The sequence below is a fragment of the Onychomys torridus genome, chromosome 6 (assembly GCF_903995425.1).
Source record: "Onychomys torridus chromosome 6, mOncTor1.1, whole genome shotgun sequence".
Lineage (NCBI taxonomy): Eukaryota > Metazoa > Chordata > Mammalia > Rodentia > Cricetidae > Onychomys > Onychomys torridus.
The window spans coordinates 113,917,373-113,941,359 of record NC_050448.1 but is presented as its reverse complement, the minus strand read 5'-3'; the positions used below and the strand labels follow the sequence as shown (position 1 = coordinate 113,941,359).

Here is a 23,987-nt window from a genome sequence, read left to right as displayed (position 1 = left end):
TCATCTAGATCTTCTCCCACATGGACCTGAAAGACGACTGGGGTATGGGCCTCTAACTGAATCATCATCACAAGGGGAGGCAGCATTAAGACAAGGAACTGCAACACGGTGCCATCCACCACTTGCATCCCTACATGAGGCAGTAAGGCATCGGGCTGCTGACTGATGCATTCATCTCTGGACTGTTGTTTAAAACCATTGCAAGGTAGACCTAGCCAGACAGAACTGAGCCCATCTGACCTAGAAGCCTGTAAAACTCAGTTTAACAGCCAGCTTGTAAATTAACCATTTAAAGGCTACTTTGATATAGCCTTAAAAAAAAAAAAAAAAAGAGCAATCTGCTGTGACTCAAAAGTCATCAGGTAAGAAACTGAGGTGCAGACAGAAAAAGGACAGGCTACAGAACAGAACAGAGAAGACTGCCCAGAGCCAGCCAGACTGAAAGGGCACGGGGTAGAAAGGGGCTGGGAGAACTCCATAGCCACACCCCTTTGTGCCAAACTGAACAAATATATTACCTCTCCTTTTTCATGTTACAAAAAACTTAGAATTTTGTCTTGTTTTTGTGATGCTACAGATGGCTAGGCACACACTCCACACTGACCCACATTCCTAATATTAGGTGTGGTACATGTGGTGATCAGATCATGACTTTCAGGACTCCGTTCTCTCCTTCCACTTTGCAGGATCTAGGGATCAAACTCAAGTCAGGCAAATGTCTCCAACCTGCTGAGCCATCTCACCAACCCAACACCAAAAATAGGTATGTTTTTGATGATTTTTGAATCTTCCTGGGCGAATGCTGAAGGACATAATGGGTTCTCCCTAAGTGACAGACTAGCGTGAGGGACAGAGGCTCAGGAAAATGCAAGCATGGCTTGGAAGTCTGGAACAAGCTCTTCCAATGGCAACAGTGACAGAGATGGTAGCAGCTAACCTGGCTTCTGAGGTCAATGCTTTGCTCAAGACCTTCTTACCTTTACAGTTTCATCTTGGTCCACACCACACATGCGATAAAAGGCAGAGATGGTAGAAATGTCTTTTCTGTCTACACTTCTGGCTTCGGGCTCCTTTCCCACAGCCAATAGTCACACTTGGACTTAGCACACTCAGTCTCAATCCCGCCCAACACAGGACACAACCCTTGAAGGTGCTGTGGTCTGTCTCCCTCACTTCCCTGAAAGCACAGTGGCACAGCGAGAACTATCTCAGGGCCCTCCTCGGGTCTAGGAAACCTGACAGGCTATGTGGCTCTTGATATGAAGTCACAACATACCCACACAGTTGCGCATGCCTGGTGGACCTAGACACTTCCACCTAGTTATTTCCGGTTCAAAACAGCCATTTCTGGGTCAAAACATCTCATGTGACTAGGACTCCGTGGCTTTGCATGGTTGGCGCAGCCATGTAATCTACACGCATGCGTGGAGTAGCCACATGAGTTCCTCTGTACGCATGCGCAGCCCACCCTTTAAAAGTCAGCACCATTTTGCACAGGTCTCTCTCACCCTTTCCTCTTGGCCATGTGTGTTTCCCACAGGCCTGTTCACGTCTGTCTCTTTCTCTATCTTAATAAAAACTCTTCTGTGGATTTGTCGTGTTTCAGGATGTGTTCCTCGCAGGGTAAGAGTGCCAAATAACTAACAGCTCTACCAGGCCTCACTGCCTAACCATGCTCTCCGTGGAGGAGGCCCACATGAGGATTTCCTATGCAGGACATATGTGAGCATGTTTAAGCTGTACACGGAGACCCAGTCCAGTCTAGATTTGTCTTCATCCCATAGACAAGGTGATAAATTAACTAGTCTGCTTTTTGAATCCTGGAAGAAGACAGATTCCTGGATTAGCACTAAGGACTTATCATACCGAACATCACCCTGGTCTTAGTTCTCCTTGCTCTAAAGGTCGAAGAGGGACCCTGAATGTGCAGTGGGTAGGCGTCACAGCTGAGAACCAAGGACTGGGATGCTGGTGCCTCACTGTCCACAGAGGCTGCTCTTTGTTTGGAGAAAGACATTATATCACCTATGAAGGCTGAAGGCTGCTCCCTGCGAACACAACCCAGAACAATGACCCAGGTAAAGCTGGCTCACAGTACAAGTGTCAGGAAGGCTGTGCAAGAGGATCTCCCAATGCCTGTGTTGACTTCCAAATATAGAGGACTATCTCTCTGCAGCTCACAAGCCCAGCCACTCCTTCTCAAGAGCCTCAGTGCACTCTTCACATCACAGGTGACAAAGGCAAAGGGCAGTAAGGCCCTCCCTGGAAGGGCTTTGACACCCGCGTAACTTAACAGAAGCCAATGGCAGAGTCTGCTGTTCTCAGGCGTGCACCTCCCTCAATGTGGTGACTCCCCCAGCTCCAGCCTCTCGTCCCCCTTTCCAATCGACTTCTTCACCTTCAAAAACTTGTCTGTGTTTAGAGATGTGCCCAAAAACAAGAAAGTGAACTACAGCACCATGAGGAGGCAGAAGCTGGAACCAGTGTTGGTGAAAGTTGAGTTCCAGGAGTGTCCCATGTCGAGGAAGGAAGGGAAATCACCTATGATAGCACCAGAGAGCAGGACACCTATATTTTACTCTAACATCAACCATTTCTCTCCTAGAATTTTACTTCTCAGACAACAGAAAACAACGTAAAATGCCAAGGTCCTTAAAGTTCAGCAGCGCATACACACCATTTGTTTAAAACTATTTTAAGAACTGCAAGCATACAAGCGTAAATTCAATTAAGAGAATGCAATATTTGGGATGAATTATATGTTAATAAACTAAGTAATTTCATAGACATACCTATTTGTGTATACCAATTTTTTTTTTTGTAGTAGGGGCCAAATGGATGCTTATTTTGTTCCTAAATGAAAAAAAAAAGAACTTCAAATTTAATTAAATTATTTCAACAGATAATTATTACTTAGTATATTTAAGCCATCTTTAGGCATACTTATGTATATTTAATTCTAATTACAATGCATATATAAATGGCCTCAAAAGGACCCCCTAGCTAGGAAGATGATTTAGTTGTTAAAGCTCTTGCCATGCAAGCGTGGGGACCGAAGTTGGATTCCCTAGAACCTATGTTTTGTTTTGTTTGTTTTTTAAGCCAAGCACTCTGGTACACATTTGTAATCTTGGTGCTAAGAAGGCAGGGATAGGAGATACCCAGTAATATCACCTAATTGGTGAGTTCCAAGCCAATGAGAGACCCTCTCTCAGAAAATAAGACAGCTGACACCTGAAGACTTCCTGACCTCTACATACCCGTGCACACATGTGCACACATGTGCACCCATGCACACAATGCACACATGCAAGGAGCCCCATGCAAGAAGAGGAAAGCTCCAAGACAACACAGGAAAAGACGACAGCAACACATGGATATGGTGGGCAGATGCAGTTAAACTTTTTTTTTCCTTTTTGGGGGGTGGGAGTAGGGTGGGGGTTTGAGACAGGATTTCTCTGTGTAGTTTTGGTACCTGTCCTGGATCTCACTCTGCAGACCAGGCTGGCCTCGAACTCACAGAGATCCATCCACCTGGCTCTGCCTCCCGAGTGCTGGGATTAAAGGTGTGTGCCACTGCGGCCTAGTTGCAGTTAAACATTTAAAGAAGTGAGCCACACAGAGCATGTGGCAGCTGATCCCATTGGAAAACGTTAAGAGTCAAGAAAAAAAGAACAACTCTGAGTTCCTTCCATGGGAGGACAATGGAAAGCAAGCTTAAAAAGTGACTGATTCTATCCTTCAGGGAACACACCCCTAACATGGGCTCTGGAGATAACTGGACATGGACAACACCCTTCTCAGGGGCCAGTGACCCAGAGCACGCAGTGACAGTGGGGCACTCTCTGGCTGTCAGTGTTCTGGAGTGAGCCTCAGCACACAGGCCTCTGCAATGACCCTAAAGGTGTTGCCTACATATAATCACACAGGTAGGAGGTGTCAGGCCTACACCTGAGCCCAGGCTGTCCCCTACCCACTGAAACACTCTCTGTCTGGCCCAAGAGGGTGAGGAAATGACGGAAATAAAGAGGAGACATCTGTTTTCCACAAACTACATCATTTCATACTCTCTGGAGCTCATCAGAGCAAAACAAACAACAAAGATTCCACAGATATTTGCATTCAATAATAAAAATACAAAAGAGGACATATGTGAACTCATAGACTGTTTATCACCACCACCACTTCAAACATCTAATAGCTTTCTTAAATATTAGAGACAGCAATCTCAAACAATGCCTGTGCTATCTAGTTTAATGTATTCAATATGCAGCTTATGTGCCAATTAATTGTGTTTCTGCTAACTTAACAGCTGCATATGGAGTCCATATGAGGCAGAAGTCTTTGGCCGCTCATTCCAAAGCGTAAGAGTAATACATAATAAATAACCTGAGTAGTTACTTAACATAAGCAAGGTTGATGTTAATCAAAATGACTGAGCCAAAACTGTCAAGTCGAGCCAAATGGAGGACAAGTGCTGGGACTTGGCAGGCTGGGTGATTCAGCATGCAGGCATCCTACCAACAGTACCCACCAAACGCCACCTTCACCCCAGCTCAGTGTGTAAATGGTGTGCAGACACTCTCGCCACTGGCCACGGCTGACTGGTGAGCAAACCCACAGGGACTCCTGTTGTCCCTCTGCACACTGTCCCGACAAGTGAGGCTGAAGGCATCTTAGACCCATAAACCGCTGAGTAGCCAGGAGGAAGCTCTGTCCCCTGGTTTATAATTTGTGGTTGGACAACAAAAATCCATCACTAAGAGAGAGGGTCGAGTGAGGAAAGATGACTGATAAGCAACAGAGACTAGATGGTTTTCCATGTCCTTTTCAACTTAGAAGTCCCAAGGTTACATAAGCAGGTCCGCAAAAGGCCAATTAAAGCACGGTTCCTTCCAGTATTCTGCCCTAAATACACCAACCAAGGAACAATGAATTAAATATTTGCACAGCCATTCCTGTTCAAAAGAATTCCAGCCTTCTGTTCTTCCCGCAGCAGGCTAACCTTTTTTTAAAGACTAAGGAAGATTTGGCTTCCCTTAAGAAAACTCCCTGTCTCTCAATTCTGGAATTAAAGTCACAGAAAGAAGGAGCAAGGGAGGGGAAATTCCACAGGAAGGACCTTTAAAATTAAAACTGTGTTTTGAAAGGTGCAGAGCAGTAATGAATGGACTGTGAGCTGTCCCTGGCTGTAATGCAATAATCTCACAGTTCAGGGTTTATTTTCTAGTCCTATCTACAAATCAAAAACACAGTTGTGTTCTTTCTGTACGTACTGTAAATACTGAAGCTGTCTCCAGACTTTATTTTGAACTTCAAAAGGGCTTATTTCATCAGGTTTGGTAGCTCGTGCCTATAATTCCAACACTGGAGAGGCTGAGGCAGAAAGACTGCCATGAGATTGAGACTAGCCCAGGCTAGTGTGTCTCCAACAAATTAACCAAGGTCCATATAGTTTGAAATCTTATAGCATGCTATGATAAAGACATTTTATTCTCCTAACATGCATGAAACTGTTTAGAGGTCAGGCACCAGTAATTCAGGTCACACACACACACACACACACACACACACACACACACACACAAAGACAATACACACCTACGTTTAAGACAATCCAAGGATTTAAATTGGTATTTAATATCCATTAACGATACATATCTATATTTAAATTGAATATTCGTATATTTCACAAAACATAAGAATTTCCATGTTGTTGTTTTGGTGCCTTCCGTTCATTTCTAAAATACTGTTTCTTCGTCTTAAGGAAAAATAAGTAAAACACTATCTCAAACTTACATGCAGTTGTTTCAAACGCTCACCGAATAGCAATTTAAAACTCTAAGCATACAGCGAAAATACCAAGAACTATTACATATTACAGACTCAAGGGAAAAAATGAAAATGCCACATAGAGTTAGATCATCTAGACAGCTCTTCGTTCCATTTATTCTCTCAAAAACCAACAGGCAAAGTGAAAGGAGCTGAAACCAAAGAAGCACGATTCTCCTTAGGATGCCTGCTATGACATTCAAAACTGAGAAGGCTGCAGAGCTGTTCTCCTTGGGCTCTCGGGGTGGTGGCTGCCCTTCCTTGGCTACATGGAGCACCAACAACAGAGCAGGCAAGCAGGCCATCCCAGCTACAGTGTTCTGCCCACAGAAAGTCATCATCAAAAACACAAAAGATGAAGAGATGGGCGCTCTCGCCTTGCAGCTTCTTATCACTGGCAATTACTTCTTCTAAAAGTACACAGTTTTTCAAATGCCTGCAAGAGGTTTATTGATTTTCCCTTTTTTTTCCCTCTTTCTGGTTGAGTGAAACCAGTGTTTATTCACAAGGAATTGCTCTGTATGTTGAAAACACTTATTCTAAATGTTATCCTGAGGGGGAAGACACTAATTATGTCAAAACACATGCTTAAAGGGAAGTGATGTAACAGTTTCCACTTCCAAGTAAAGGAACCTTGGTTTGACTGGAGTGAAACTCTAAGATGTTTGTCTGGTTGGCTGGCTGATTGGCTGGCTGGCTGGCTGGCTGGCTGGTGGTTGGTTGGTTGGTTGGTTGGCTGGTTGTTGGTTGGTTGTTGGTTGGTTGGTTGGTTGGCCAGCTGGCTGGCTGGCTGGTTGGTTAGTTGGTTGGTTGGCTGGTTGGTTGGTTGGTTAGTTTGTTGTTGGTTGGCTGGCTGGCTAGCTGGCTGGTGGTTAGTTGGTTGGTTGGTTGTTGGTTGGTTGTTGGTTGGTTGGTTGGTTGGTTGGTTGGTTGGTTGGCTGGTTGGTTAATTGGTTGGTTGGCTGGTTGGTTGGTTGGTTAGTTTGTTGTTGGTTAGCTGGCTGGCTGGTTGGTTGGTTGGTTAGTTGGTTGTTGGTTGGCTGGCTGGCTGGTTGGTTGGTTAGTTGGTTGTTGGTTGGCTGGTTGGTTGGTTGGTTGGTTGGTTTGAGCATTTGTTTGCTGCTCTCAACATTTGGGCAGGAGTTTCCAGTCTAATACAGCTAAATCAGAAGAAAGTATTACTGGGATAATAAGCATTGTTCCTTCAAAGTTCTATGAATTTTTTTTATTGCTTTCACAATAGAAAGGCATACAGAAAGTGCCCTGTTTAAAAATGCATCAATTAACAAGACTCATTCCCAAGTTGAACCTAACAGTAAGATACGGGTGGGAAGGCAAAGTTGGGGGGAGCCTCCTAAAACAGACTTCTGAAGCATTTAAAGTTAACCTCTTGTCAGTCTGAGATACACCCCCAAATTATTTTTCTGTTTGGGTCTGAACTCCTCAGTGACCATGGGGTTCACAAATTTCTGGAAGTGGAGGAGACTTTGACTTCCCAGGTCCAGCACTTTACAAGAAACAGAACACACAGGAGACAAACATGTGAACACATTCTACAACTGCAGCACCTCCAGAGACTGTGACTTAAAACACACACGACTTTTCAAACTGTTTAAACATAGGGTTTCCTGAAGTGAGATTCCCTGAGATTTGGGGTTCCAGGAGAGACAGCTTCAAACCACAGCAGGAAACAACCTTGAGTAAGGGACTTGTCTCCTTCCAACTCCCTTTTAACCCTTTGCTCTAGTCAAGGGAATTCTTCATTTGTTGCCACAATGCCAAACACTCTTACACCTGTTAACTTCCAGTACAAAACAGGGGACGAGCTGGTGGCTCAGCCTGCCTGCAGGTTCCACCAGCTACCTAGAAGTGAATAGGCCATATTATTGTCATTGTGTGCCTTTGAGTGGAAATGTTTAAATTTTCCCATTTAAATAGTATATTTAAAGTTCAAGCACAGAATTTACTTAAAAGAAAAGAATAAGCTTGAAATGGACTGATCCCTATGACTCAAAATATCATCAGCTGACTGGAAGCATCAAGTGGGAGATTACTCAAGACACATGCCACATCACTGGCCCCTTTCTCAACTACTGAATCTAAGCATGGGTTGCAAGAGTCCCATGTAACATGCATGCACCTCAAAGATTCTGAGAAGACACAAGAGTTTGTCCAAGGCCATGCTACTTGCTTGCAATGACTGCTCCTTGGAGCTTGAGCTTGGATGGGAGCTAAGGGGAAGTGAGCATACCTTCTACATGGGAACCAGTGGTGACATTCTTCCTGCCTTCAGTCTTGCATGTCCTAGCCTTTTCTTCCAGGGATAAGGGAGCCTAGCCAGGAGGAAGACTGTGCTTAGATATGACAGCTGGTACCTTCTATGTCAGATGGCTATATTGAGATACAAGCACATCACACATCCCATTTATGTACCAAAGGAGAAGCTAGTCAGTCACTCACTCATTCACTGAGATGAGTAGCCCAATCCACCAAAGATCCAGGTGGTGTAGGCAAAAAAATCCTAGCTGGGCATCCCCTAAAAGGACATACAAAGGGAAACTCACAAGTCACTGCTATCACTTACAGGGTTTTCACTTTTATGACTTGAAGAATATATTGAAAAAATATAGAATATAACATGACACCAAATATGCAGTGTTTATAATGAGAAGCTGAAACTATAGTTAAGCTACCTAGAGAGCTCTAGAATACCCAAGCTTAGCAGATGCTAAAAGAGTACTCCCCATCCTTCAGCCTGATACTAGATGTCAGGCTTAGTACCAGAGCTGAACTTACGCAACGTGACTTCCTGGTGCAAAATTCTAATACAGGCAGTATGGTTTTGCAAAGAAAATGAAGGATCACTATAACCAGGTGTGATGGTTCCTCTTCACTGTCCAATTGACTGGGCTACCTAGGAAACACAAGAGCCAGCATTCTATTTTCTCTGCGTCTTGACCGATCAAAATGGGAGAAGTTCCAGCCATGTGATCACCCAGCCATAAATACTGACATGCCTTGCCCACCATGACTGGTTGTACCTGAGGAATGTGAGCCAAAACAAATCCCTCTCCTCTGAATTGCCTCTTACAATTAGCCACAGCAATAAGGAAGTAACAAATGCTCTGGGCACTGAAAGTGAGAAGTTAAGGACAAATAAAGAATAGCTATGAGTTCACAACCTGGTCTTCATGGTAAGAATTTTGTGCTATCTAAGACGTAAAAGAGTACTGCGAACATCTGTTGGATCTATTTCTCTTTAGTTATTCTGAAATGCATTTATGTAGACAGAACATTACAGAGAACAAAAAATATACATTACACTGTACAATTATCTTAATGGTTCTGAAGAAGGGAGGGGGAAAACATCAAAAGATGGGATGGTGTTGAAAGCAGTGGTCACTGCTAATACGAACAGAATATTCCCGGCGTGTTCTCTTGTCCTCATGACTAAGAGAGACTCTAGGTCTTTTGTTTTTGTTTGGTTTTCTTTGTTTTTTTGTGTGAGGGGGGTTGTTTTTATTTTTGTCTGTTTTGTTTTGGTTTTTTGTTTGTTTGTTTGTTTCTCAAGACAAGGTTTCTCTGTGTAGTTTTGGTGCCTGTCCTGGATCTCACTCTGTAGCCCAGGCTGGCCTCAAACTCACAGAGATCCGCCTGGCTCTGCCTTCCGAGTGCTGGGACTAAAGGCATGCGCCACTGCCACCCAGCTAGATTCTAGGTCTTAATAAACGTGTTATAATATTAATTAACCAGTGATGTACAGTATGGTCTACACAGTAAATTCCAGACTAACCAGTGATACACAGTGAGAACATGTCTCAAGAAAGGGGATATTAATTAAGCTGGGGGTGCACCTTGATGGTAAGATGCTTGCTTGCTTGCTTGCTTGCTTAGCATGTATGAGGTTCTGCACTCAAACACAGCTCCTAGCACTAAACATAATATTAAAACTACTACTAAACATGCCACTTTGCAAAGGAAGAAAAGACTTAACCAGGAAGTAGGCAATTTGTCTAAGGTCCTAAGGCTGGGCTGGGGTAAGAACTGCCACATTCTTGAAGCCCAAACTTGTAACAGCAGACTCCTCCACGTAACAGGAGCGTACCCAGTGCCTAAACCAAAATGCACTATGGATTACTGTGTACTGCCATGTCATAGAAATGGTTCTCCTAAGTTAGATGTGGTGGCATGCACGTGCCAGCAACCTCAGCCCTGGGGACACTGAGGCAGAAAGATCGTGAGTCTAATGCAGGTCTGAACATAGAAGGTCATCTCAGAAAACAAAAACCTTGAATTTCCCTGGAAAATGAATGCATGGCCTACAATCCTCGTCAGCTAAAGGTTTGGGGCGTGCAAGTGCAGACTCCAGGATGGAACCTCATCATGACTGGGTAAAAGACCTACTGGGCACAATGAGGTTTTAAGGTTGCCTGGTAGAAATATCAACACTGGGAGGAAATTTTTGTTAGAAGCAAAACGTTATACTTTGAGAAATGCTTAGGGCAAGTGCTCCACTTTTATTAGGACAACTTAATTGAGTACACAGCATTAAAATAGCCGGCCTGAATATTTATTAGAGCACCAGCTGTGCCCTCCAGATTTTTAGAAATTCAAGCTTTGGTGCCAAGTGTAATTTGGAAAGAACGCTGGGCAAGTAGAAGAACCTATGTCGTGCAACCTACATCTAAACAGAAATAATCGCTGGAAGCCGGCAGAACATCACCATGCCCGCGGTGAGGGTGGCAAACTGTCCTGCCACCCATCCTTGAACCTACTCTGTTAATAAGATTGCTGATTATATATTTTTAAATTATACCTTAGACTTCTTCATTAGCAATCCCTTACACACATATGGACAGTATCACAAGGGCAGCCACAGGGCTTGTGTACCACTCTGGTTTTACATTTTTTTTATTTGTTTTTGTTTTCTACTCTAGGAGTGGAGTAACCCTAATGAAATGTCTCAAAGAATGGAGATTTTTAATTGAAAATTTCAACTCTTTCAAAATACCTCCACTTTAGGAACCCAACTGCAATCAAAACACATAATTTTTAAGGGGGTGGAGGAAGGAAGAGAGAGACTAGGGGATGGAGAAGGAGGGGAGGGAGGAAGAGAGGAAGGGAGGGAGGGAGGGTGGGTCGGCACCTGCACCCGACAGAATACTCTGGATATTATACTGAAACTTCACTGTAAAGAAAGCTGAGACATCATATTTGTCCCCCGTGTTTGCTCCGCTGTCCCGTCCTAGCGACAGTACCGCTGAACTAGATCTGGGGGAAGAAATGTCCCTTCCGTGCCCTGCAGCGGAGTCACCTGTGAAGTGCTCAGATTGGCCTCACCACTGACTTGCCTCCCTCTGAAGACGGTGCTATCAAGGTCAGAGGCTCCGACAGCCCAGGACACAGAGGCTGGCAGGAAGAGCTTCTGTGGACAGGAGGGCAGTGCTCCAGAGGGAGGACAGTGTGTAGCAGTCACCTCGCCATCTGTGGTTTACACAGGCGGAGTTTTCTGGCCTGCCTGCTCTAACTAGCTTCCACCCCTCTATGGTCCTGATGGTTGGCACATTCACTACGGTACACGCGCTCTTTAAAGACATGCTCTCGTTTTGTTTTTAAAAATAAAGTGGCACTTATGGATTAATAAGAGATTCACACATCTCTCCTGTGACCAAAATAAACTGCAGCCTGGTTATGAGAGTTATCTGTAAGACTTTTTTTTTTTTTTTGAATACAACACTAATTCCACCAATTATACCCTATCAGGACCTGCTGAATCAGATGTCCCCAGTGAAAAAAGATTGAGGTTCTCTAGCTTGCTGGTGTGTCCAAATGGGGGTGAAATCGCAATTCCTCATATCCTACCGAAGTCACATCACCCATGATGAACACTGAAAGAAAATTCCATACCGGAACTATTGTTTAATTTACTTATGTATTTGCTTACTTTCCTGTCTTATCACTACCTACTCCCTACCTACCATTTTGATTTTTGACACTGAAGTGGATAAAAGCCAGGGTCCTATGCATACTGAGCAAGAACTCCACCAATGAGCTTCTTCCTCAGTCCCAGCATCAGTGCTTTTAAACATACCTTAGCCATTTAGGCTTCCTTGACTAGAAAGATGAATCCCATGGACTTCTAAAGACTGCTATATTTCTCTTCTTGTTCACCCTCTTCATCCTCCTCTTCTCCTAATTTAAGCAGGAACCTTTTGCTATGGTCTGCACCACATAAAGTACGAAATCTTAGTGCCAGCTTCTGGTACTGTTGAAGGGAAGTGAAGCCTTTAAGTGCGGAGCTTCTCTGGAAGAAGTCAGGTCATTGGAGACATAACCATGACCCTTTCCCTGCCCTCTTTCTACAGCTCAATCACCGTGGCATGAGTAGCTTCTTCTTCTGCACACTCCTGCCAAGATGAGGTACTGTATTTTCATAGGCTCAAAGCAACAGGACCACAGAACCACGGACTTCTGAAACTGTGGACCAGAATATACCTTTCATCCTCCTAAGTAGTTATCTCAAGACTTCTGTCAGAGTGATGGAAGGCTGAGTAATATTTTTCTCTCTCTTTTTCAATGCAAAACACTTAATGGAATTTCAAAATAATGAAACTAACAGCCAAACTTCTCTGGAGAAGAGAGACATACTGGCTCAATCTCCCCCATGCACAACACCCCTACAGCCCTTAAGGATGCTTATGGGTACTGCTGAGTTTGAAAAGCAGTAGGCCAGAATAAACATTTAAGCAGGTCTATTCAATAGCAGATCCAAGCTGAAACTGTTAGTGCAAAGGGTAAGGCTTCCGAGATTAGTGCCCACCCTGGATGCATAGGCTTAGCAGAAGTTCACTTGAAAAGAAAATGAAAGGTGTAACTTCACTAGAAATTCAGCCTGAGCCAACTACGTTCCCTGGCTGTTGGGAGATGGCTGCAGTTTAGCCTGAGTTAATAACTAATGTTTGCACTGAGAGATTTGCTTCTTACAAAGTGCTTTCACATGTATAATCTCATTTAATGCAGGATAACGGCTCTGGAAATGTAGTTTCCCAGTCTTTCCGATGAGTAACTCAACACTGCTCTCTAATGTGAGAGTAACTTCTTCCACGCCAAATCAGCAGAGTAGAGGCTTCCGGCTCAAGACCCGGCTTGGAGCTCAAGGGTAACAGCCCTCCGGAGGGTTGGAACAACTCGTGAAAAATGTGTTGCATTCTGGTTCCTCCATTAATGAGAGTGCATGCAAATGAAACCTTGAGTGGAACAACATGACCAGAGCCTGTGACCAGACCAGAGCACAGCCTGTCCATGAGACACAAGGAGGACCTGGGATCCTTGAAAAGAGAAAAATGGTTTTACAGATGGTATCATGCCTATTTTAAAAGAAGGAAGGACCACAGAGGAGGGATAAAAGTCTTTGGAAAGGACCATGCAAGGAAGGCTTCTCATAAAGGTTCAGGTAACAGAAGGATGTTGTGGGAGCCTAGAGCTCATACCATAGGAAGAAGGGTGCTCCCATGAGGGTAAGGGGCTGTGGGCCAGGGTGCCTGAGCACCAGCAAGTAAGGGCAAAGGGTTAGTTACCTTTCTTATCACTGTGGCCAAATACCTTGCAGAAGCAACTCAAGAGACGAGGAGTTAATTTGGGTTCACTGTTGAAACCATACAAAGATGGAAAGGAGGAAGTCATAAAACGTTACTGATATACATTAGTTTGCTGAAAAGACAAGGAGAAAGGTGCCATTGTGTAGCTTCAAAGTGACTTGGCAAAAAATAGTTATAAGTTGCCAAAGCAACAAAAGAACCTGCATGATCAGAGAAGCTTGGCAGACACCACCTTAGGTAGAAATCACCGCCACCTAATGAGGTGCATGGAAGCACAGCATCCCTCCCGGACTCTGCCTCCCCAAACACACAGCGGGAACCTGGTCCTGCAGGTAACCCACACAGAAAGCCGTCCATCTGCCATGGGTTTATCATCTTCTGAAGTATCCAGATCCTAAAAGGGAAGGGCTGAAAGAGACTTAAGAGATATAAGCAGACATGCTGCATCGCTCTGGCCTGCACGCCTCTGCCTTCAATGGCATTACGGAGACCAAGGACTGGGAGGTGGAAACGTATAATTCCCCGGCCTCCATTGCAACACTATGTCTATCAAGGAGAACACTCCTGGAGATACACTTGACACTGAGTGTTTGTGAGACACATCAGGTAGACAACTTTGTCATTTACCATGACGAAACAAGTTGGGAAACTTAAAAATGAATAACTTCTTTAAATATAAAACTTTATCAGTTGTTATTGTCCCACAGGTTTCTGTTTAGAATTAAACTGAACATCAACACTAGGGGGCTGGAGAGATGGATGACTGTGGTTCAGAGCACTGGCACTCAAGTGGTGACGCACAACCATCTGGAACTCGAGTTCCAGGGGAACCAACACCCTCTCCTGTCTGCTGCAGTAACCAGGCATGCATGTGGTACACAGACATACATGTAGGCAAAATACCCATACATAAAGAATTTTTAATTTAAAAAAAAGAACCAACAGTAAGTTGGGAGGCTGACAATTTCAGAGAGGCATTCCATCGGGTTTGAAGACAGATGCAACTCTCTAACCAAATGTTCCGAAGACAGGCTCCCCTTAGATGCCGGTGGCCTGTTACAGAAGCAAAGGCTTCCTTGACCAAAAGGATGAATCCTACAGACTTTCTCAACATACTGAGCGTCATTCATTCAACAGGCATTTATTAAATACTTATGTGTTTCAGACAATATGTGACCTACTGGGCTTAAGGAAATGATTGAGACACGGTCCCCATACAGGAGGCCATCATCATCCCATACAGAGTGATAAAGTCAGAATTCTGAAGATAATCATTTTTAGGCAGTCGGTATTATGTGTACAAATAAACATATGATTCAAAAATACCCTTGTTGATACTCTAATTGTCATTTATGAAATTTTCAACAGACTACATAATAATTTACTATTCTAGCACACTCTTTAAGAACATTTCATCCTAAACTTTTGTGTGTGTGCTTGTGGGTGGTGTTAATTGTGGCATATGCAAAAAACTTTATCACTTTTCAATTATGAACAGATGTAAATGACTTACTTGATGTTTAATTTTAGAATAACAAGCTTCTTCTAAAATAAGTTTCAGACTGAGAAACTGGGGCTACAGCCACAGAACAGACTTAACACTCCCAAAGCAAACCCTGCAAATGCTCCAACACCACAAAGCCATTTCACATCTCTGTGCTCCAATTTCTCTGCTGGTCACAAAAATATCATCCTCTGTTTTTATAAGCTACCTTTCCGGGCTTTTCCAAAGGACATCACTGTGAAGCTGTGGCTTTTGAAAACGCACACAGTCCTAGGCTTGCACCTTTAGCCCCAGTCACTCGTGGGACTGAGGAAGAAGCATCATATGAGCCAGAGTTGGAGACCAGACTGGGATAGGCTGGGTTAAATAGCAAGTCCCCACATAGAAACTGAGAGCACTTTTGTTAGGTACAACATGCCAACCAATCTCAATGTCAGGACCGAGCCATCCAACTAAATGAGCTCCCATTCATGCAGGACCGAATGTCACCTGACTTCCTGACTTTTGCCTTTGGCTCCACCTCAACCTTCACGAACACCATCCAGCAAGAATGCATAGCCCCAGAGTGAAGGCTGGAATGAGTAAGATGATGCGTCTTAACTTTCCCCTCTGAGGAGGTCTGCACACCTTCCCTACACTTCTCTCACATGACACTTCCATAGCCACATTTAGATTTCTTCCTACCATCTCCCTGTAATTCAAAAGGCAATTTAGACTCCCATATGGTTGCCATCGAAGCTAACAGATGTCTAGCAAATTAAAACAAAAATTATGACTTATAAACTGCTGATGTACCATCATTCCAGAACATCTCGCAATTTATACTGAATCATAAGATAAGACTTGATGCCCCACCCCCAGCCCACGGCTCCCTGAATCTCCCTCCTCTTGGAGTATAAGCCCCATGGAAACAAATTATATGCAACATTCTGCCATCTATTCGAGATAAACCTCCGCTTGCAACACAGAGTAACATCTGAAAGCACACCAAAGCGACATTTGGCCTCAAACAGACAACAGCCTCTCCAGTCCTTGGACAGCACAGAGAAAATAACAAGTGTTCCTACCAACTAGCTCAAGGCTTCTGCTGAGCAATGGGGTCCGTTTTTTTCTAATAAGTCATTTTCTAAAGATGGCTGAAATCACGTCTTAGTCGGGGTTATTATTGCTGTGATGAAACACCACGACCAACAGCAACTTGGGAAGATCTCACTTACAGTTACATATAACAGTTTGTCATCAAAAGCAGTGAGGGCAGGAAGTCAAGCAGGGCAGGAACCTGGAGGCAGGAGCTGATGCAGAGGCCAAGGAGGGGTGCCGGTTACTGGCTTGTTCCTCATGGCTTGCTCAGCCTGCTTTCTTACAGAACCCAGGACCTCCGGCCCGAGGATGGCACCACCCACAATGGACTGGAGCCTCCCCCACTAACCACTAATTAAGAAAATATCCTACAACTGGATGGTATGGAGGTGTCTTCTCAGTTGAGGTACGCTCCTTTTGGATAACTCTAGCTTGTGTCAAGTTGACACAGACCTAGCCAGAACACCACATAATCTCCTACAAAGTGACCTTGACACGTCCCTGTCAAAGTCAGAACTTATAACTGAGACGACTCCATAGGGGCTTTTAGTAATGTGCCAAATGGCAGCGCAGAGAGGCTGCTTCGAGTCCAAGACACAGCCGAGTCTCGATGTCGCCTTACGGCCGACAACCATAGCTGAGCCATCAGTAAGCACGGCCTGCCAGTCACAGGTGAGCACCAGCCTGGGCTCCCCACCCAAAGGAGACTTCAATAGAGGCCAGTCACAGTTCACAGCAACTGCACAGAGACCCCAGCTTAGGATCATCCCTATGATTAGTCCAGTCGCCAAATTGGGAACTGTAATAATGAGGTTTTGTTTTAAACTACTAAAGTTTGGGGGATTGTTATGTGCAGCAATAAATAACCAGGATGTGGACATTCATTTACTTGCTGAGAAACAGTTAAGTGCCAAGGTCCAGAACAAAACATCTACAAATGTTTGGTTGGTGATGGGCCATGAGGATTAACTCCCCAAAGGGCTGAACTTAAAATAAAACCCCTCTTTCCCCACCCCCACACCCCGCTAAGACAATTCAGTGTTTCTGAGAAATATCTTCCTATGGTGACACCCTCAATAAAATCAATTCCTGCTGGCTTGAGTTCTTCCAATATAGAACAAGAAAAACAAGGTTTTCCCCCACCACCCTGCAATAACTAACAAGAAAGGAATCTGTACAAGATGTTGGCTTTGTTACTCAGAATATCACAACTGTTATATAAAAGAATTAGGGTTTTACACATGAAACTGTAATTCTAGTAATAAAAATATAGCTAATGACTCAGAGGACTACATTTGAGATCTACGGTGCAGACAGGGAAAGATGCCTGCCATGCCAATAACTCAGCAAGCATGGAAAATTTAGTGGGAGAATCATTGAGGAAGAAATGAAGAACAAATTAGTCTGTGAGTGCGTCTCAGGACAGGACAGTCTACCACTAGGCAAGTCTCCCCATACATGCTTTCCTATCACAGGCTACTGCTCATCTCTTATATTTCATTTTTCACGACATACTAGAACTCAACAAATTCTTTGTCAAAAACAGAAAGAACCTCGCTGTTCACCCAAATCCTTCACTTTAATCATGGAGTGACGAAGGCTCAGGGCAGTGAAGTGACCAGCAAAGTGCTGATTAGCAAGAGATCTGAACTGTCACAGCTGCCTCTGAGGGCTCACTCTTATTTTACAGCAACTGTTACTTTCAAATGTCTTCAATGAATTTCAAGTTCAGTCTGCATGTCAATGTGAAAATGAAAGATTGGGAGCCCGTGGTCTCTGTTAGCAATTCCTCCTTCATAACTAACTGTACAGCCGGAACACCGACTTGGCGGTTTCTGGCAATGACAGGCAGGCTGATGGCTTAAGAGAGCAGAGGTGTGCAAGTTTTTACAGTCACTGCCAGCTCTCAAGTCACTAGCATTTTAGTGTGGATTGCTTTAATTATAACATGGACATTTTCCTGCTGCTTTCTGCTAGAGCTACTGGTCCTGATAAAAATGAGACACTTAAATACAAGGTAATTTGGAGACAGCCAGCAGTATAGAAAAAGGTCTAGGGGTGGGCCTTGCTACTGAAAGGGCAGGGAGTGGAAAGGACTCGCCTAAGTAGGCACCTCCTCAGCAATGCTGCCCAGGAGGGCTCTTTTAGTCTCTGTTCTCTGGCTTCCCACAAAACTACCTACCACCCACAGGAATACCTTCAAAATCAGACGAGATGTGGGCCCCATTCTGGAACTCTACATGCCAGCAATCTGCAATTTTGTCGAAGCTCTCCACAGCTCAGGGGTTTTGCTGCAGCCTAATCCAGAGACAGGGCTAAATTTGCCTTTGTGCTCTCTACAAAATTACACCAAACTGCCAGGGAAACAGTCCCCAGTCCTTTTTATTTCCTTTTCACTCCCTGCTATGAAACTGCCGAGAAAGCCCATGGGTGCTTTTTGTTGCCTGGTAGCTGAAATGTGCAACTTTTGGAAGTGTTCAAGCAGAATGAGGAGGCCTGGACGCATCGCCCCTGCAGCCTCATTCCACTGCCCTTGCCTCTCATAGCTCAGCGCTATCAGAATACCTCACTGGGAAAGAGCCTACCCACCACTTTTAAACATTTCCAGAAAGGGTCCAGGAGAGAAGCAAAAAAAGAAAATCATTTCCTCTTGCTCTATTTACAGCAGTGTGTGTGTGTGTGTGTGTGTTGGGGGGGGGGGGGAGAAGTGCTCCCAGTTACCACATGCTATCACTGACACAAAAAAAATCAAAAACTGACCGAATAACTGGACATGATATCTATTCCCACACACCCCCTCATCAATCTGGTCAGTCCTGAGAACAGATGACATGCTGACACAAAGTCCATTTCCTTTCCCAAAACACACATGGCCACTCTGACAGAAAATAAAATAAGCTGGTAAGTGACAGGGGAAACTGAGCATGAAGAGAATCTACAACTAGTCTCACGGATGTGCATATTTACAGCAAACAGCCACAATTAAGGGCAGTCCAAATTAAAATGTCCTGTACTCAGGCTGCTGGATCACTGTTTATTTACCTCGCAGAAACTTGGTGATACCCCCGACAGACGGCCACCATCTTTACCGCCCATGGAGAGAGGGTGCCAGTGAGGAAGACAACCGAATAGGAAGGGGTGAGCTGAAAAATAATATAGTCTTCCAACCAACCATTTTCCCCTTGTCCTGGGGAACTCTTTGTTTGGTTGCTGAACACATTTGTGAGGTCGCAGAAAAGAATCAAAACAAAAGAGTGGGGTCCCAGCCTGATTACAATAGGCGCCCGGCACAAGGCAGTGCCAAACAGAGCACGGTGTGCAAGCAAGACCCGTCAAACAGGTCTCACACACCTTCTCCCTTGCATTTATTTCTCCAAGGGTTACTAAAAACCCGGCCCGCTGTGTGTCACCCCTTTAAAAAGGGAGGACGTGAGGCACGCGCACACCGAAACATATGTTGACTGGTGACTAGTTATTCCACAAGGATACACAGAGAAATAAATCCCTCCACCCCACACGCCCACTTGACCAGTCCATTATGCAAAGGGAGCGCTTTACAGCCGGAGAGGAGCAAGCAGGACGTGTTATTTACGTGCACATTACAGAACCACACGCCACGGCATCTGCATCCTACACAAAGCCCGAGATGGTGCAAGGAGATACACGCTGAGCACGGCACAGACCAGCCGCGGCAACACCGAGCCAAGCCCTCGGCCAATCAGAACGGCGCTGGAAGGTGGATCTCGGGGTCGGCTCTGCCCGATTAGCCTGCCCCATTATGACACCACGCTCTGCCCAACATCCAGATCCCACGGGAAGCAAATCTAATCGGTGTGCTCGCCCGTTTCTCAAACTGCCGAGCCGTCCTCCCATCCGTACCCAATCTATTTACCCCCCTTTAAAAGAGAGAGAGAAAGAAAGAAAGAAAGAAAAAAGCCACCCTGAGGCCTGGCTGCCCCCTGCCCGGCTCGGTTCCTCTTTTCACCTCCTCCGGGTCCTGGAAAGGATGAAGTGTTTCTCTCCCCCGCGCTCGAGCCGGGAAGGCGGAAGATAGACGCCTCTCGCCTGGACTAAAGCAGGCGCCCCAGGGGCAGCGAAAAGTAAAGGCAGCGACCACGGCGGGGGCCGTCGCCCACCTACCCGCCACAGCACTTGGAAGCCCAGGAGCGCTCCAACTTACCCAAAATATGACATTGAAGCCAAAAATGAAGTATTTGATGCAACAACTGACTTCAGGACCCTTGTAGTGCTTCCCGGACATCCTCTGGGTTCATGAAGACACTTTCCCCGCCAGCCCGAGTTTGGAGCCCCGGAGCACCGCGGCTCGGAGCAGCCCGGCGAGCAGCGGGGCACGCGGGGCTCAGCCGCGCGGACCGAGCGGCTCCGGCACCTCCAGCCGCGGGCCTCCGAGGCCGCCGGGACGCGGTGGCCGCAACCGTCGGGAAGCCTCGCCGAACCGGCACGGAGCACAAAGCGGGAGCCTCGCGTCCGTGCGCCAGGCGGCGGGTCGGGCGCTCGGTCCCCGGGCTCCGGGCAGAGGCGGCCGCGCAGATGCCGGCGAAGACGCTGCCCGCTGCCCGCCGCCCGCTCGCCTGCTCGCGCGCCTCCCACCTCTCGCTCGCTCGCTCCGCCCGCCGCTCGCTCCGCCCGCCCCGGCTCGCAGCTCCGCCCGGCGCCCGGGTCGGCCAGGCGCGCGCGCGCTCGACTCGTGCCCGGGAGCTCCCGAGAGGCGGCCGCACCACGCAGCCGCGCCACCTCTGTCGCGGTCCACCCGTCCCTCGGCTTCGACTCCTTGCTCCCCGCCTCTTCTTCCCGAGCCCCACGCTGCCCGGGGGATCCGAGGGAGCACCCCGCAGCGCACTGGTCCAGAGCATCCTGGGCAGAGGGACCGACCGCGGTGGATGAGCTGCTGGACCAGCATCTCTGGAGGGACCCCAGAAAAGAGAGTGGTTTCGGGGCGAGAGGACTGGATGAACCCCTTCCCAACACACACACCCCTGGACAAGGTCCCCAAGCGATCTAACCACTGCGTCCCCCAGCACCGCTATGTGGAAGAGTGGACGCCTTGCTACCCAACAGCAGAGCAGAGTGTTACGGGGCTTTGCTGAGGGGTACAAGGGGAGTTAGGGAGTTGAAGAGAAGAGGATGGGAGTGTGGGCGTCGCAAAGGATACTCCGAATCTCTCTGTGTCTAACCCAACCTTCCCACCAGCCAGAGGGACGATTTCATCCTGCAAATGGGGGCGAGGAAGGGAAGCCGACCCAGAGGAGTCTTGACCCAGGTCCACTTCCACAGCACGAACATGTTCCCACCCTTGGTAAAATAGCGCCCAAGGAACACATCTGCTTCCTAACTGAGGAAGTGGATCCAGAAGTTACAGGACCGACTGTCTTCCTCTGTGGGATCCCAACTGAATTTATAGACGCAGACCACCCCTGGCCTCTAGGAAGGCTCAGGACTAGAGGGTGGAAACTGAGACGCACCGGTGAGCAGATATCCAGCAACTGTGTATCCACACTCTTCTCAAGTGCAGGGAAACAGGTGCCAGTGTTTCGTGGGAAGACAAGAAAGAACAGCTAAGAAGTGTGTGGCAACATCTACGGGAATTTGCTTACGTCTTCAAACATCTATGATAGAGATTAAAAAAAAAAAAAAATCCAGAACCACCCAGTGAGACGGCCTTACCAGGCCCAGAAATGTGCATGTTTAATAAGCTCCACAGGTGATAACTTCGGGGTCTACGGAGGCTTGAGGTCCAGAACAATCCTGAGTACGGTTTTGCTAAGTAACTCCCTCTGCTTTTGCTCATAAACTGGCTTCAAGCCAGCAACCTGCAGTCAAGCTTTGTAAGGCAAGTCTACTTTTACTTGCAGTAAACTCCTTCTAGATGGGCCTAGCCTTCAGAGGGATTGGAGTTATGTTAGAGCCACAGTTACGAGTCAGGGTACCCAAAAGACTGGAGGACCAGGAATCCTACTCACTCTATACCGTGACACAGGCTAGCCGGATGAAAGATCCTTCGTTCCTCCACCCAGGGCAAACACAGTAAGGGCCTCTTCCCTTGTTAACAGAGCACTGACGAGCTTTACCTAAGCCTCTTCTCTCCGTTGTAATTCTTCCTGTATATAAATAGATCTGCTGCTGCAGGGCTCTGACAGAGTCAGAGGAAAGGTCTCTCCTAAGCTGTGTGACACCTTTCAACAAAGGACTGGAATTAAATCCAATTGATGGCTGAGTTTTATCCTTAAGTGATACCTCAAGTTCCCTGGCTCTCACACGTGCATCGTTTCCGGCTTTGCCACCATCCCTCACCAAAGTGGTCCGTTTGCTGCAACTGATGAATCTTCACTGACACATAATTATCGTTCAAATTCCATAGCTCGATGGGGGTCCACCTCTGGTGCTGCAAATCTACGGTTTGGATGAACGTCTAATGACACGTATCTCTCATGAGAATGCCATACCATGTATTTTCTCTGCCCTGAAGACCCTCTGTACTCTGTCTAGACTTTCCTCGCTTCCCTTCCCCCCAAACCAGTGATGTTTTAGGTCTCCATAGTTTCGCCTCTTTTGGAATTTCATATAGAAGAAATCCCACAGGCAATTTTACTCCTCCTTCACAATGAACCTAAAACATCTCTCAAAGCAAAGCCTTAGACGTCAGGGGACTATGGTGGCATGTGTCTGTATTGCCAACACTTGGGGAGTGGGAACAGGAATACTAGGGGTTCAAGGTCATCCTTAGCTACATATTAAATTCCAAACCGTTCTGGGATACCTGTGATGATATCTCAGAGAAGGAGAAAAGATGAACAACCAATAGAGAAGGTACAGTTCAATCACTCATTGGCAATTTGGAGAACCGTTAAAAACAGAAGCACTAGTTGACTAGTCCTGTGTCATATCACATATCCAAAGTTCTGTGAAGATTAATGAGTTAAACATATTTTTAAGCAACCCAGAAAATAGAATATGTGTTAAACTTCGTGATAGAAATATTCCTTGACTTAGAAACAATGGAAGGAAATAATCCATGGATGTGACTAGTGTACCTTCCTAACAAATTATCGGTCAGACTTTTGTTGTATCTAACTAACCTGAAAAGGTTACAGGCAACGATAGGAACAGCAAGTCTGAATACCTGCATTGTAAGAAGGGCTCAGAAGAGCTGAAGTAAGGAATCCCTGTGTCCAACCAAAAATGAGCACACCTTTAATCCCAGCACTCAGGACGCAGAGGCAGGGTGGAGATCTCTGAGTTGGAGGCCAGCCTGCTCTATAAAGCAAGTTCCAGTACATCCGAGGCTACACCAAGAAACACTGTCTCAAAACATCAATTAGTCAATCAATAAATGCCAAGAAGTCTAAACAAATGTGGGGGAAATTAACTTTTTGGTAACCAAAGAGTATACATTAACTTAATGATGAAGGTGTAAAGATAATGAGGACTGGCTTACACATATGACATGCAATGTATCACAAGGCCTGTGCAGTTGCAACATATGAGAGATCTGGTCCATTTGGAAAGCCATTTAGCTGTATGTCTCAGGTCAAAGCATTACATTTTGACTCAGCAGCCTCGCTTCTGGGAATGTAGCCAAAGAAATACTCCAAGATATGGAAAAGCTATATACTGCAAGTTGTGTGTGGTAGCATTATTTATATTGAACACTTGACCGAAAGTTGATAGATCAAATAGTTGGGGCTGTACCCACTTCCTTATAGCTACCTGACTGCAGTGATCTTCCCCACACCTGTGCCTTTGCACATATTCCTGGTCCCTGAATAGGGTCCTCTTGCCTCTTGTCTATGAGCCAACTTGCCTTACCTATCCTTCAACACCTTTAACATCTCGGAGGCTTCAGCCTTTGCTCTTCCAGCACCCCACATTGGCACTTAGCAACAGCTTGTAACTATTTGTTTACTGGACTTCTTTTCCAGGCTGTGGCTCCTTTCAGGGTGTGGCTTGTCACT

The 23,987-nt window shown here is 45.8% G+C and overlaps 1 protein-coding gene across 1 annotated transcript in view; it reads right to left on the bottom strand.

The window, feature by feature from the left end:
• Positions 1–20,627, bottom strand: part of Tspan5 (tetraspanin 5) — a 167,235-nt gene extending 146,608 nt beyond the window's left edge. Inside the window, exon 1 of the mRNA XM_036190340.1 lies at positions 20,195–20,627. Within this exon, the coding sequence (XP_036046233.1) occupies positions 20,195–20,275 (81 nt within the window). The 5' untranslated portion in view covers positions 20,276–20,627. The remainder of the gene's footprint in view (positions 1–20,194) is intronic.
• Positions 20,628–23,987: the final 3,360 nt, after the last annotated feature.